Raw genomic sequence first — 15,404 nt, forward strand, 5'->3', positions numbered from 1 at the left:
ATGATTATAAAAGTTGGCTTTTATAACAAACAAAAAGTTCTTTTGTTCGTTTGAAAACAAAATAAGTGAAATTACATACAACTATATTTCCCTGTAATATTTTCTACCATATAATAGAAAGGAACGAAAAACAAGTATCAAGGCTTTACTTTTACCATAGCCCAAAAGAATGCACCTAAATTAGTCAAACGCATAATTTAATTCATCCCTAATGCCTCAATTGCACTAATTAAAGGCACAAATGGGAAATTAGCATTTGTAAAGCAGAGCACCATAGATTCAGTTATAACCTAGATATTTTTTATTTTTTTTTTTAGCAATGCCTCCTGGCATCAAATGGACCCAAGAGCCATTCTTAGGAAATAGAGGATTTTCTTTGTCTTTCTGGTATTGGGCTTTTGTGAGTGAGCACACCTACCATAGCAACAATTTTGTGAAAGCGTTCTCAAAATGCCAGCTGTAGTCACTGGCCAAAAACTTGCAAACCAACATAACCCCAATGTTTGGAATTAAACATTTCTCCATAAACAGTAAATACACCCAAGGACCTTCCATTTTAAAAAAATAAAAAATTGTATTTGACTCTATCTAATACGTTTGGTGACAAGTTGGTGTAGCAAAAAAATAGCATGAGCTTTAAGAGATATTCCATTTCTATATTTGTTCCAAGTTATATTTCAGGGACATTTTACATCAGAATTGCATTTTTATTTATATCTACTTGGAATTAAGTTGTATTCTTTTCCGTGGACGTTACGTTTGAACCAGCTACACAACTTCCAACACACCTAACAAGATGCAATTTCAAACATCTGCAGGACATTCAGTTGGGTGTCAGGTTGTAGAATCAATATCTTTATACTTCAGGTTGTAGCAGATTTAAATCACTCTTTGTAGAAACCCACTCGGAGAAGGCAGGTGAAACATTACCAAGACATAAACTAAGTGCAAATAGAATATATGTAGCTCAGGCTTGGGGTTCTCTGAGCTTGGTGGTTTTCTTGCAGACGTTTCATTACCCAGCTAGGTAACATCTTCAGTGCTAGAAAGGAGTGGGGTTTGCTCCCTGTTTATATATAGTAGCTTGCCCTGCCAGTGTGCTTGATTGTTTTGTGTTAATCTTGGTGTTAATCTCTGCTTATCTGGGTGATGATTGCTGGCAAGGAGATGTTCTAGTAGTAAACAATACCCTAATCAAGGAACTACCAAGGAACCCCCACCCACCAACAAGCTACTGTATATAAAGAGAGCAAACCCCACTCCCTTCTAGCGCTGAAGATGTAACCTAGTTGGGTAATGAAACGTCTGCAAGAAAACCACCAAGCTCAGAGAACCCCAAGGGCTCTACATATATTAAGGCCAAGAAGGGAAGAAGGCGTTAGAAAGAAACCGAATGTCACCCCACTTTGGTTCTCTTTGGTAAAAGGAGAATGAAGGGGAAATGCTGTCAGGCTTTCACAATTGAAGTCATCTTTTCAAGGTAGGCCAGGTCAGAAAACACACACTAGACGTAATATTAGAATTCAGCTTCATTGATATAGACCAGTGTTTCTTAAACATTTTGCTCTCAGGACCCCTACCCACTTTTAAAAATTATGGAGGACCCCAAAAGAGCTTTTATTGGTATGGGTTATATGGATCAATATTTACCATATTAAAAATGAAAATGGACGCCTTTGCAGGAAGTTTATTTATTGAATCATGTAAAAATAACAATATTAAAAACTCATTAGGTATTAACATAAATACAATATTTTTAATGAAAAAGAGACCTTTTTTTAACAAATAAAAAATAACAATGGGAAGAATGGCATTGCTTTAAATTTTTGCAAATATCTTCAATATATGGCAAATCATTTTGATTTTGCGGACCCCTGGGAGGGCCTTGGGGCGCCCCCAGGGTTCCTCAGACCACGCTTTAAGAAACACTGATATTCAGGGTTCCTCAACCTTGGCAACGTTAAGATGGGTGGACTTCAACTCCCAGAATTCCCCAGCCAGCCTTGCTGATATAGACTACAGTAACAGGATTTTGAAAGTGTTTTCCTTTCCCTCCTGTTTATGCAAAAGAGAACCAAGACAAGGGCCAAGTTGAGTTTCTTTCTAATTCCTTCTTCCCTTAATTCGTGTTCTCCTAATGCCCCCCCCCCCCCCGCACCTCCTTCAAGGTCATCTCTGTGGTCCTCTACATTCTTGGATTCTGCCAATAGTCTGAACAGGAAGTATTCTGATCCCAAAAGTTGGTATTTATACATCTGAATCAAAGTTACATTCCTGCACTGAGCTGTTTTAAACAACTAATGTTTGCATACGATTCTTCTAAGTTCATCTAAAAGCTATCGATATTCTTTTATGAACGTTTTTCAATGCCTCAACGGACATTGTAGTGTCCGTGAATGTAAGATGCTAGCAAGTATTGAATACATTCCTGGAACTGACAGCCCCAAACTTGTAAGAACTGCACTATTTCATTTCCTCAAACCTCAGCAGGTTTTTCCAAAGACTGTTCCTCCATCTTTGCAACGTGAGCTGGAAACCTCTGAAAAAAGAGATCAAGGTAAGAAAAATGTGGAAGAAATAAATATGTACAGTAAAATTAACGTATGAGGTTTTTAATATGTTTAGCCTATTGACTGAGAAGGAGGAGGAGGAGGAGAAGAAGGAGAAGGAGACCCCTATGTCTCATCTCACAAAAGACTTAAAGGTTTTCCCTTGCTGATTTAAAATGTTTTCCACCCATTCTTGAGTCTGCAGAAAATCACCCCAGCTTGAATTCTGTTCCCATTGCTGTATTCCCCAGTATGTATATCATAAAATCATAAAACAACAATCAACTCAATCAAGACAGTTGTAGTAATTCCAATGTGTGACATATAATAATAATAATAATAATAATAATAATAATAATAATAATAATAATAATAATACAGGCTTACCATAAACTTAAACAGTGCTCAGTTCAGGAGGCCAGATGCAGGATTGAAACAGTAGACACCCAAAGGTTTAGCCTGCAGGGTAAGGAAGCTCCTGAAAAGGAGATTGGGGTGGGGGGTGAATCAGCAGCATCTAAAATGGCCCAAATAATTAGTAGTGAGTTCAAGTCCTGAGGAAAGGAAGAGTCTTTATTATCCAGCCCCAAATCTGGCAGCCCTTCTGTTTCCCATCATATAGCAATTAACAAGGACAGTGGAAACAGAGATGGTACCAACCCTCAATTTCTGTCCTTTAAATTGGCCAGAGGACTTTATCTATCTATCTATCTATCTATCTATCTATCTATCTATCTATCTATCTATCTATCTATCTATCTATCTATCCCTCCCTCCCTCCCTCCCTCCCTCCCTCCCTCCCTCCCTCTTATTTGCTTACTCATTCCAGGATGAGACCGTGGTGAAGAACATCCTTTTGAGAAATCAGGAAAACAGCAGAGGGATGAAAGACCAGTTACAGTTGGCCTCTAAGATATTTGCCCTTCCTTACCAGATGCTCCAATACAGATTAGGATTTTAGGGTGGAGAGACAGATCAAAACCAGGGCTTCTGCCACTGAAGTGAGTGGTACATGTGAGAATTCGAAGCAACCAGCCAGTGGCCAGTAGCAATGTCCAGTTTCTTCATCTAATCATCTTCTATGTTGTCCCTCCAAATTGTCAGCATGACTATCAACAGCTGTCCAGGCTTTCCAGCCTGATCTGGAAAATGCATCTGCAATGTTTTCTGCAGCACAAACAGATGAGGAGGCTACCCTGGATGAATTAAAGCTGTACAACATTGTACAACAGGGCAAACGTTGCCTTTGAAGGAGAAAAAGGTCAGCTGTTTGCAACAGTAGGAAACGCCTGGCCTTCCCTTGGGGAATCTGCCACAGAAAGAACAGGAGCCCAGCCAGCTATTTGACTAATAGAAGCTCTGCTGAAGAGGAATTAATGAAGTTGTGTGTCACTTCACAGCTGTTTTTGCTCCGTGAAAACCCAGAGGGGGAACTTAGACACAGCACCTGCCTTGTCCCAAGACAACATCTCTCAGAATGAAGCAGCCCCTGAGCTCAGGGAAACTGATTGATTCCCAGTTGGACCAACTTGTTAGCGAATTGTGGCAATAACACATCTCTATCATGCACAAATTGGGCCCTTTTGAAGGCCTGCCTGGCTAGCAATGAACAATCCTAGCTCAGACAATGTTCTTCTCAGTGGTCAACGCTTTCTGCCCCCTCAGAACAAATGTCAGTTCTTAACCCACGAGGGGAGATGGGCGGGGACAAGTTAAATAAATAATAATAAAATAATAATAGTAATAATTGATGCTTTATGTATTTTGCACGTGAAACCACTGCAATTTTTGGTTTTGAAGACGAAATTTGCCCGTTGAGTGCCATAAAAGAAAGAAGAGGAGGCTCTCACCTCTGGATTTGAGAAGAACAACATCACCTCCTGGAATGTTTCTTTTTGTTGGGCAGCAAAAAAAACATTGAATGATGATCACAATTATGCTGGTGACCAAACCCAAGAGTGCTTTTTTTTTTTTTAAGAAAACTCACCAGTCAAAACAGGTGTATAAGTGGGATAGATTGTGCTCTCATCCAACGACACGTCTTGGATTCTTCTCTTTCCACCATCCAATGCCAGTCGAAGACTCTGAAGCTGCTGTTCATTGAGATGTTGGCGCTGTGAATCGGTCACCCGGGCTGCGTTTTCAGGCCCAAGGTTTGCAATCTGCTCAGGAGACAACTCCTGCATAAATAAATAAATATTAAAAAGTGGCAATTAGCTATTTAGGGTGTTTCTCTGGCATCTAACCTCTGGATTGCTGCAGCCGTGCTGAGCCTTCCTAATAAGCAAATGTTCAAGATGTAAAATCTTCCGGTCCTGTTGAATTTCTCAGCATCAAATGCAGTCAACTCACACTGGGGTTCCCCTATCCATTATCTGCCCCCCCAAAAGTACTTTGCTGAAAGTGACATACAAACAGTAAGACTCACACTTCAAAAAAAAGAGCTGACGCGGAGGAATTCTGTTTTAAAAACTCGTATCAGCGAAATATAGGTGCCTAACAATTGAAGCAGCAACCCCTTGCTAAGAAACAATTTCTAACCAAAGGGGGTTAGAAATTGCCAATAACAATTCTGTTAACTGGGGACGATACTAAGGAAAAGCCACCATTTTACTAATGAACACAGACATATCACAATTTTTTTCTATACATGTAAAAGCTCTCACGAGACGATCCCTGTAATTCAGAATTTGCCACTGATTGTGAATTTCAGAATCAGGGTGCGTCCTTTGCACAAAGCTGACAAGTTTGTGCGGCAACATAGAATCGCTTGCTTCTACTTCCAATTAAATAACCACAGCGAAGAGGCCAAGATTTTCGCAACGAGGAGTCCCCAATTTTCCCCCCAAGAACACAACAACTCTTGCAAGAATGCTGAAAACTTGCAAGATCTTGGTATCCCCATGTTAAAAAAAAAAAAAAAAAAGGAGATTTCAGGCAGGAAGGCAGAAACCTGGTGGGATTTGATGGTCTGATGACACTTCATTCCTTTTTTTTTTTTTAATCGTTTTAAGACTCGGCATGTGCATTTAGGGGAGCTGTGTGGTTTCTGCCTTTTCTTGCAAAGCAGCAACTTCCAAATCCATCTGCTTTCATTCCTGCAGGCAAATGGTGACTGTAGAGATGTTAGTGGTGACCCGAGCCAGCCAATAAAGAGAATAAAACTACCTGAGAGGTGCTTTCCCCCCCACTTCAGGTGCAGAATATTCCACCAAACATAATCATACGATTATGCCTCTTTTAGGAGCCAAACCCTATGATTAAACCTGCAGAGTCATTATCTTCCCATGTAGAGCAACGACAGCAAATGTGAACAACTGACATTTACAACAATGCCAAAGAGTTTCCCTTGGTTTTGTGTTGGATTTACCTTTTCTTTCCTTTTTTTTTTTCAGAAGACATTTGGTCTCCCAAGGCAACCAGCAATTATAGGATATAAATTAACCCTCTCTTTTCCCCTTTTTGGTTCATGTTTGTGCAAAATCCCACTTTAGGCTGGAAATGGAGTGTGCGGAGACTAAGATATATTTTGAAATTTGCTAGCATGGGGTCAGGACTGAACTCTTTAATCTTCGATTATCTTTAGAAACTTGCAGTCGTGATGGTTTATGGATTTGGTTATAGGTAAGGGGTGGGATATGGGATGAAGAGGTATCTGTTTGTAACCTTATAGGGGATGAAGAGTTATTAAATTTGTCTATTCTTGTTGTAATGAAGGCTGGAAGTCACTTCTTTATATATTTCTTTTCTTTATCATATTCTTTCTTTTCTCCTTTTTCTTTCTTTTTCTTTTTTCCTACACTTTTTATTCTTTCTTATTATTCTTTCCTCTTTCTTTAAGTTTAGTTTGTATTTGTTTTTACTACTCTAATCAAAATCCTTAATAAAAATGATATCACGGAGGAGGGTAGAACCAACATTTCTGACCCTTCTCGACATTTTTTGGATCTTGAAGGGCAATAGCTAGAAGTGCCCGCTTGGTCTTTGAAAAGTCTCCTCCCCTAACATGGGAAGTTTGATCCAATTTGGGGATATCTTCAAGGGTTTTTCAAGGGGTGAACTGAATGCCTTCATAGCAACCCCTCCAGGAAAACCACCTGGAGGGTTAGAATGCCCGCCTTGATATCACCTAAATTGAAGGTGTCTCCAGTCAAAATTATCCCTAAACATTAACAGTGAAAGGAAGTGCCTTGTAATGTTTTCCAAATAAAACCATATATTCCTCATCCCACCCCCAATTTTTTTCAAATAAAGTTTAAAAAGCAGGAGAATCGGCGAACCCATCTGAAAGCTTTCCAACTTACTTTAAACATTTCATCAGGAAGGCACGCTATTGCCGTTGGCTGGAAATAAGCCATCAATTCTTCATCGAGGGCTCTTAATTCTTTCTCATTTAAGCCAGCTAGCGAGAGGGAGAAAGAGAAGCGATCAGAACGCAATTTCACGCTGTTCTGCTTAAACTGCATTTGGGGCATTTGAGGGGCACTGGCCCTTAGCGGATCAATATTCGATTCTAAAACATTTTCAGGCCCCTCTGGGAAATCAGGCCTTGAAAAGAAGCGACATTCAATGAATGTTGGATTGGAAGCAACTTTTGTAAAAATGTGCGCTTAATTAGTTCAATTCACATTTTTGCTGGTTTTATTTTTAATGGGTAGAGGGTTCCGAAGAGGCACGTTTCTATTTTCTCTTATTTCTTCTGCTGCCCAGAAGAAGAAGATTGTGGGGGCAAATAATGGCTTGGATTGGTTAACTCTCTTACCAGCGATAGTCCCAATTTCTTGCAGGACTGCATGGCTCCACTTCGTAGGAGTTCCAAATACAGATTCTACTTTCTTTTTAAATCCTTGCAGAGTGCTTGACTTACATGGCAAAGAACCCATTCTGGCTAAAACCATACTATGGAGAAGGCAAAGGAGACCGTGTCATGACCAGCAATTTTTCACCCGGTTGCCAACGAGAAGAAAAAAAAGAAGTTACAAAGTCTTAAGGATCCCACAGGTAGGAGGTCCCCCCCCCCAGCTGTCAGAGAAAATAAAGAACTAAATAATCAAAGCATGTAGAATTTCAGGAGTATCGCTATTCTACAATGTCCAACACATTTCTACACTGGCACCACCTTCATGAGTAGACTGGACTTGAAGGACATCATGCTGTAGCAGAGTTGGACAGGGAATGGAACACCAGACAGCTAAAGATATTTTACATTTTGTTCATGTCAGTAATTTTTACTAACCTGGGTTGTAGGTTTTTTAATGGTTAAACCCAACATTTATGCCCTGGTTGGTAAACACAGCTATTTTTCATATTCTGCAGCTTGGCTGCAATTATATTTCGGTTGCTTTACAAGCCCGAGAAATGGTGTGTAAGAAACGTCTTATTCAATCCTTAGGAAAGCAGACAATGATCTTGAAAAACTAACATCCTCTGGTGCTGCCATGTGCTTCTTCAGAAGCATTTCATGAATGAGAGGAGAACGGTGGGGTACCTGAATTCGGTGGCATTGATAGATGCAATCTCTGTTGAGTTTAGAGTGCAAAGACTGGCATCTAGACCTGCCAAATCAAAACTTTTGAGACTGGCTATCTCTTGCTCCGAATCATCCAAAAAGCCTTGTAAAATGGATTTGGCCTGGGGAAAATAAACAACAACAACAAAACCACATCCTCGTGTTTCTCTTTTTCCTCCTAAAACCATTACCATATGCAGACTGATCTCAGAATAATTTGTAGTACAGATACATCCTCCAGAGTGAAGGAGGCCCACCTGAAGATCCAAGGCTGAAGAAAAACCTTGAAGGTTTGGGGTGCCGTGCCCAAAAATCTCCAAAAGTTTGTTTCCAAATTGTATTTTCTTATGCAACTAAAGGAGATGAGTCAATTCATGAGAGCTATCAATTGGTTAATTAGGATACATGTAAGTCATCTGAAATCAAATAAGGATTTGGCCCACCTCTACATTTTGGAGAGCAACATTCAGCCTGGAAAAGAAATTGAACATTCCTGTTCTAGAACAGGGTTTCTCAACCTCAGCAACTTTAAGATGTGTGGACTTCGATTCCCAGAATTCCCCAGCCAGCATGCATGCATGCTGGCTGGGGAATTCTGGGAGTTAAAGTCCACACATGCTGGCCAGGGAATTCTGGGAGTGGAAGTCCACACATCTTAAAGTTGCTGAGGTTGAGAAACATTACTCTAGAACAGTAATGAAATCACTGCCTAGAAGTCTATCCTAAATGCCTTTTTTGTTAATCCCTCTCAGTTTCCATCCTTGGTAGAATCTCATAATAGGCTTTGTCTGACATTTGCTTCGTTTTGTGGAAATCATCTGTTACTATCCTAAGATTAGGACATAGCTGGGTTTTCATAATTGAACTGGAAATCTGGGAACATCTATACACAAAAAGGCAGGGTGTGCATTTTTTATTCACTAAAGTAACTTCTCTCTCTCTTGGACTGAGATGTCCATCAGAGCCTGAAGATTCTTCTACTCTAGCTTTACACGCTGTGGTGGGTCCATTTGCCATGAATCAAGGTGCTGAGTTGGTTTGTTGGGTGGATGCCAGCAACTTCCAGGGCCCCAATTTCCTACTCCATTTTCACCCTCACCCACACAACGTGCACAGATTAAAAAACACACACATAAACCAACAGTAATGAGAACCAGCAGTCTTCTACTAGCAATGGACTCTCAATGTGAAAGGTGATTAACCTGAACTGGATTCCAGCCTGTTTGCTGTCTCAGGGCCGAGACGGTGTCAATCGAACTCAGATCCAATGCTCCAATCTCACTCTCATTCAGTGCCGTGACAATGCGCCCCAGGGAGACAATGTGATACCTCTTCCAGCTTTCAGGCAGGCCCCATACCTTTAGAAGCACACACACAAAGGACAGTAACTCACCACCACCACATCTGCTTGAGAAGAAATCAAGCAGAACCTCAAGACCTCCGAGACAACCTTCCCCAATTTGATGTGTTGGACAATAGCTCCCATCATCCCCAGCCTCTTCCAACCTTAGCAGAGCTCATCCCCATAAGCAAGGGGTCATTATAGACGTTGGTCTTACCTGGTGATTTATTTTGTGTTAATATTCATTCTTATTTTAGAGTTTGAGAGTGATTTTTAATCTGTTAAAGTGATATAATCCATTCAGATGTTGTTGTCGTCGCACAGTCAGCCAGATGTTTAGACTGGATTTGGCATTTTTATCCACCTATTGAGTCCTTCCCAAGGACCTGGGATAGGCAGATGTTGTTTGATGGGATGAAAGGTATCGTCACAGGATATAAACTGTTCCAAGTAAAGCTGCCTTTTGCAATTGACTGATGGTGATTTTGTCAAGGCCGATGGTCTTCAAGGGGTGCTCCAGATGTTCCCAAAACTCCCCAAAAACTTTCTACAGCCCTAGTAGACCTCTTATATCATGCAATGACTAAGCTTGGGAACAGACATGTAATTGGAAGATTTTATATACCCATATACCCACTTTAGGAGATGGAATGGAAGCAAATGGACATTTTTGCATGCCCGCCTTGCTATTATATATCACAAATATTCTTAGGAAGCTTTACGCAGAATAATAGATTTTTATTTATTTACTTGTACCCCTCGAGCATTACCGTATTAGGACATTAATGTGTGCATGTTCAGATCATTATTTATTTCTACTTTTTCCACCCTTCAGAGGCATTCGTCACTCCCAGAGCAGCTAACAATCCGGGACGTAATATTGCAGTAATATTGTCATGGTGCAGCCACAGCCTAAATCAATAGCAATAAAACCGGAGTGCAAGAGAGAAAAGAAAGCTGGATTTAAGATCTCATAACAAGCTAACGAAGTTAAACCAAAACCAAAACCAGGGAATTGTTTTAATATATGAAAAGGCACAGCACTTGCCTGCTGTTTTTTTTTTTTAAAAAAGGGAATATCATGAATTTAACCCTTCTTCTCTCTGTCCTTTGGTGGGCTCTCTCTTTTTTAAACAGCTGCCTCTGAGTGATTATGGGATGGATCTTGAAATTGCCCTAAGTACCGTTGAACCAGGGCTCAGCGATGACCCACAACGGGTGTCATCATGGAACCAGCTAAGCCAGTGTTGTCCAAACTTGGCCACTTTAAGATGAGTGGACTTCAACTCCCAGAATTCCCCAGCCAGCACAGCTGGCTGGGGAATTCTGGGAGTTGAAGTCCACTCATCTTAAAGTGGCCAGGTTTGGACAACACTGAGCTAAGTGAAAGCTAAAACAGCTTATGGCTTTGCGTACTAGGCTAAACCAAGTGGCCACAGGCTGAAAAACAGAGCAGAAGGCAGGCGGTGGGTCAGCGTCGGAGAAAAGTGAATTGGAACAAGAGGATGTCATTGCCCGGACAGGTCCTGAAATTCCAGTAGTGAACTGGGCACATGGGTGCACCAGAAGCAGCCCCAGTGTACACCTGAATATCTACCATCTACAAATAGATGGGATTTGTAGTACATTCAGCAGCAGCAGATGATGTATGTCTTCTGGCTTTCCAGCAGCAAGAACTGGTTACCCTGCTTTGAATGCTGTTCTTAAAAGTGTAGTTTTGCTTTAAAAATCTCTGCTTCCTGCAGGATTATAAATGGTTTAGCCCAGTGTTGTCCAAACTTGGCCCCTTTAAGATGAGTGGACTTCCCATGCTGGCTGGGGAATTCTGGGAGTTGAAGTCCACTCATCTTAAAGTGGCCAGGTTTGGACAACACTGGCTTAGCCCATCACAGAACTGAGTCTCCTGCTGCATGCTAATCTTCACTGTAATTTCTTGGGGTCTGAAATCATCTTCTAAGGCAGCGTTTCTCAGCCTCAGCAACTTTAAGATGTGGGGATTTCAACTCCCAGAATTCCCCACCCTAACCCCAGCATGGCTGGCTGGGGAATTCTGGGAGTTGGAGTCCACACAACTTAAAGTTGCTGAGGTTGAGAAACATTGGCTTAGGGTGATGAATGAATGTAGCCACTGAACGATGATTTAGTGTTTTGACAATGGCTAAACAAACCATAGTTTAATGTGACAGAAGAAGTCAAAGTATTCCTCCACACCAGGGGCTCTGTGTTCTACTTCACTAGTTCCACTAGAAATTAAACAGACAATGTTTCCCCACCTCGGCAACTTTAAGATGTGGGGACTTCAACTCCCAGAATTCCCCAGCCAGCCATTCTGGGAGCTGAAGTCCATGTATCTTAAACTTACTGAGGCTGAGAAACACTGCTCTAAGGTATATTTTTAAATTGCAGCTTTCTGAGACATGCCAACAAATAAGCTGCCATGTTGTTAAGATGGAAAGTTTTAAAAATGTATTCTCTGGCCCGAGTTTTGGTTCCCGCATCTCAATGACTACTACTTGCTTAACTGTGGTTTATTGAGCTAAAAACCAACAGTTGAATTTGTACAACATGCTAATCCATAAATGTTGGTTTGTAATCCCCAGTGGCAGGACTCAGAGAACATGTTAAGCTGGTTTAGTGCAACGTATAAGGCTTTTTTTGGTCAAGCTCTTTCTTATGAAAGAAAGCAAGGTGTCACCCCATTTGAGCAATGGAAAGACTTTAGTAGCATATCTAAAAAGATCTATATTTAAAAAAGCTCCCTGGAATCCATAGTGGAAGAGTTCCCATTCTGATCCCCTGTCATAATTACCTGTTTAGCCTTTTCTTTCAAGGCAACGAGCTGGAGGGGGCTAAAATTACGCACTGAGCCAAGGATTTCCACAGTTTTGGCAAAAGTTTTCCTTTCCATGCAGCTCAGTTCCTGGACGGACCAAAACCTGTTTGCTTCTGATAATTTTATAATCTCATCTGAAGAAGGTGCCATGACATCTTCACAATCTGAAAAGTGAGTGGCATGGAGGCATTTGAGTATTATCCCCTGGAAGAGTGCTCGGAGGGATGCACAGGCATGCCAAAATTAATAAAAAGTGAAGACGGCAATTGTACATATACCAGATAGTAACAAAGAGCAGAGGACAACTCTAAAAGCAAAGAATGACGTTAACCATAGAAAGCTTGGTGGAAAAATGTTGTCTTATCCATCATCTGAAGGAGAGAAATGGCTAATCCTTCTACAGTTTCATATATGAACCACACAGCTCTAGAATTTCTAGACATAAATTATGTATGTCTTGCATCTAAAAACTCTAGGGCTTTATGAAACCCCTGCTCAAATGAAGCCTTCAAATCATATTGACATGGTATCAAATTGGATACAGGTAGTCCTGGGCTAAGAATGCCCAGTTGACGGATGACTCCTAGTTAAGAACGGAGCCTATTGCAGCAACATTCGAGTTAAATACACAACGATTTGAGTTAAATACACAATGGTTTGAGTTCATTGCACAATACTACTTATACAGTATTATATAATAATACTGTTCCAGCTTACGTACAAATTCGACTTAAGGACAGACCGTGGGAACAGAACTCGTTCTTAAACTGGGGACTCCCTGTAGTTTCGAACAAAATGTGGAATTCAGTGGACTTTCTGATTCAGATGAATGATTGGGATCAAATCATATCATCAAATCAGATGATTTAGCTCAAGGGGTTGAACTGGACTGATACATCCATTCAAACTGGATCAACATTGTCAGTCTGATCAACAATTCAAATCAGTCTGGCAATTTGAATCAGCTTGGAGCTGGTCTGCATGCCCTGATTAAGTGCCATGTTTTGGGCCAGATAGAAATGGATTCCCAGGAGTCTAACTCAAGCAAATCTTCCAGCTTCCATCCCTGATATTTCTATTTAGAAGGATTGAGGGGGATCTACCCAGGAGATCATTCCACGTGGAAACCATTGTTATGGAGGCCACTGTTCAAAAGAGAATGGCTGCATGAAGGACCAACTTATCCATGAGGCACAACATTAGGCATTAAAATGTTTTAATTTTTAATCAGAAAGAATAAACATGAAGTAGAAGTTACTTATTTTCGTGCCTTTTAGTAAATATTTATTTTCATGCCTCCTAATAAAAAAAAAAAAAACACCAAGGAACTCACAGAATCTGAACATCAAACCAACGATCTTATTTGTAAGCTATAGATGCAGTGTGAATATTAAAATGTAATAACGTTGATTATACACAATCAAAGTTAATCAGAGACATCATAATTAATTGGCAACCAGGGATTATTACTGCAAAAAGAAACATGTGAAATATGATTCACCATTTGCTATTTCTCTGCAAAAATACGAAGAAAATATTGAAAATCATCTGAAACGTAATTTTTAATGCTATTACTTTCTGGAAGGAGGGGCCCACGAAGGCAAAAGTGCCGGGCCCACAAAAGTCATAATGTGGCCCTAAACCAAAACAGCATCTTATCTGCTGTGTTAAACACAAGCAGGAGTTGTGTTAATCACAGCTGCCAGAGAAATGCAAAGTGTTAGTGAAACTATCTTCTTTAACACCTGAGAGGGACCACACCTGCAGATTGTATCTGCTATTGTATTTCAGATTAGTCTGTATTTCTTTTTAATCCAGCACAGGGTGGAATCATCCTTCCTTCTTTCCTGCAGATTTGATGCAACTTTTTTTTTTTTTTTAAAGGAAATAACTATTTTCCTGCCTAAAATTTCCTTAGGGGAAACAGATTTGGAGAACCGTCCTGTTTTCCCCTTGCTGCTTGCTGATTTCCTGATGCATTTCCTCTTGCCACCCCCAATCTTGTCAAAGTCCTGATCTCTTGAATCAGCCTGACATCACAGAAGAACTGGCCTGATCAAGTTGGGGAGGATGTAGTTCAAACTCAGCCATTGAGGCTTCCTGGGGGCAAGGGGCTTTAGCCAGTCACACAGATAGGCATTACACTTACACAGATCCACCCCAGGTCACCAAGGAGAGGAAATGAAAAAGCTTTCTTTGAAATTCTGGAGATCAGTGCTTAATCAGAGCAGACTTAATGGGTGAGAAGGACCTACAGGATCACTCTCAATCCTTATTGTTGCATTAAGAGTTATGTTTTTATATACCAGTACCTTAAAACATTATTTTTTAAACCAGTGTTTCTCAACCTTGGCCACTTTAAGATAGGTGGACTTATCTTAGCTCCTAGAATTCCCCAGCCAGCATGCTGGATTACACAGAAATTATACATTAGTTCCAAGAGTTTACATTTCTTACAGGCAGAGCAAATCAGTCAATGCTTCCACATTCATCAGGGATGCCCCAAATATAAATTGGCAGATTTCACGAAAGGATTAGCATTAAAGGAAGAAAAAGCTTTGACTGATCATACGTCTCTGCAGCGCAATGCCTACCTTAAAGGTCAGTGATAGTGAAGACCAAAGAAATCAGCTGTTGGGTCTTACAAAAGTAACAAGGAATGGAATCGCTTACCTGGAGTTGAATTAGAGGGTTGGGTTGGAATCCTGGAGGTGCAAAAAGATTCAAATTGAGCCAAGTGGAGATGCTCGGTTGCAGAGACCGGTTGGGATGTTTTTGATGCGATTTCTGAGATGAAATCAGGAAACTTTAGGAGGGAGTGAAAAAAATAAAATGATGAGGATTTTAAGACAACTTGCTTTGATGAAATGGGCCTAAAGAGGGTGTAATAAGGTGTAGATCCCGTTCCCCACCGGTGACTTTTAGCTTCGCCTAGAGTCATCCAACCCTCATTGTGCTAAAATTACAATAATGACAACAGGGTTTAAAACATTTCAGGGGGTGCTATGAGTCACTAGTAGGGAAATGGCCTTAGGAACATAAATAGGGAGAGGAGAATAAGGTTTACTAAGGAATACCTTAAAGGAAAATGTAAATGAGAGTTTATGTCCAAGTCTTGTGTACAGGTAGTCCCTGGGTTAAGAACGCCCAGTTTATGGACGACCCATTGTT

General features: G+C 40.6%; 1 protein-coding gene across 1 annotated transcript in view; it reads right to left on the minus strand.

Annotated features, from left to right (window-relative positions):
* Positions 1-2,167: 2,167 nt before the first annotated feature.
* The window catches only part of OTOA (otoancorin), a 30,675-nt gene continuing 17,438 nt past the window's right edge, over positions 2,168-15,404 (minus strand). The window contains exons 20-28 of the mRNA XM_025175446.2: positions 14,907-15,039; positions 12,210-12,397; positions 9,261-9,416; positions 8,038-8,180; positions 7,312-7,448; positions 6,854-6,951; positions 4,537-4,729; positions 2,937-3,027; positions 2,168-2,539 (exon numbers count right to left, since the gene is read on the minus strand). Coding sequence (XP_025031214.2) covers positions 2,960-3,027; positions 4,537-4,729; positions 6,854-6,951; positions 7,312-7,448; positions 8,038-8,180; positions 9,261-9,416; positions 12,210-12,397; positions 14,907-15,039 — 1,116 coding nt within the window. The 3' untranslated portion in view covers positions 2,168-2,539; positions 2,937-2,959. The remainder of the gene's footprint in view (positions 2,540-2,936; positions 3,028-4,536; positions 4,730-6,853; positions 6,952-7,311; positions 7,449-8,037; positions 8,181-9,260; positions 9,417-12,209; positions 12,398-14,906; positions 15,040-15,404) is intronic.

Source organism: Python bivittatus, unplaced genomic scaffold (genome assembly GCF_059951505.1).
Source record: "Python bivittatus isolate LINGU-HERP-01145 unplaced genomic scaffold, Pbiv_v1 ctg000560_np1212, whole genome shotgun sequence".
NCBI lineage: Eukaryota > Metazoa > Chordata > Lepidosauria > Squamata > Pythonidae > Python > Python bivittatus.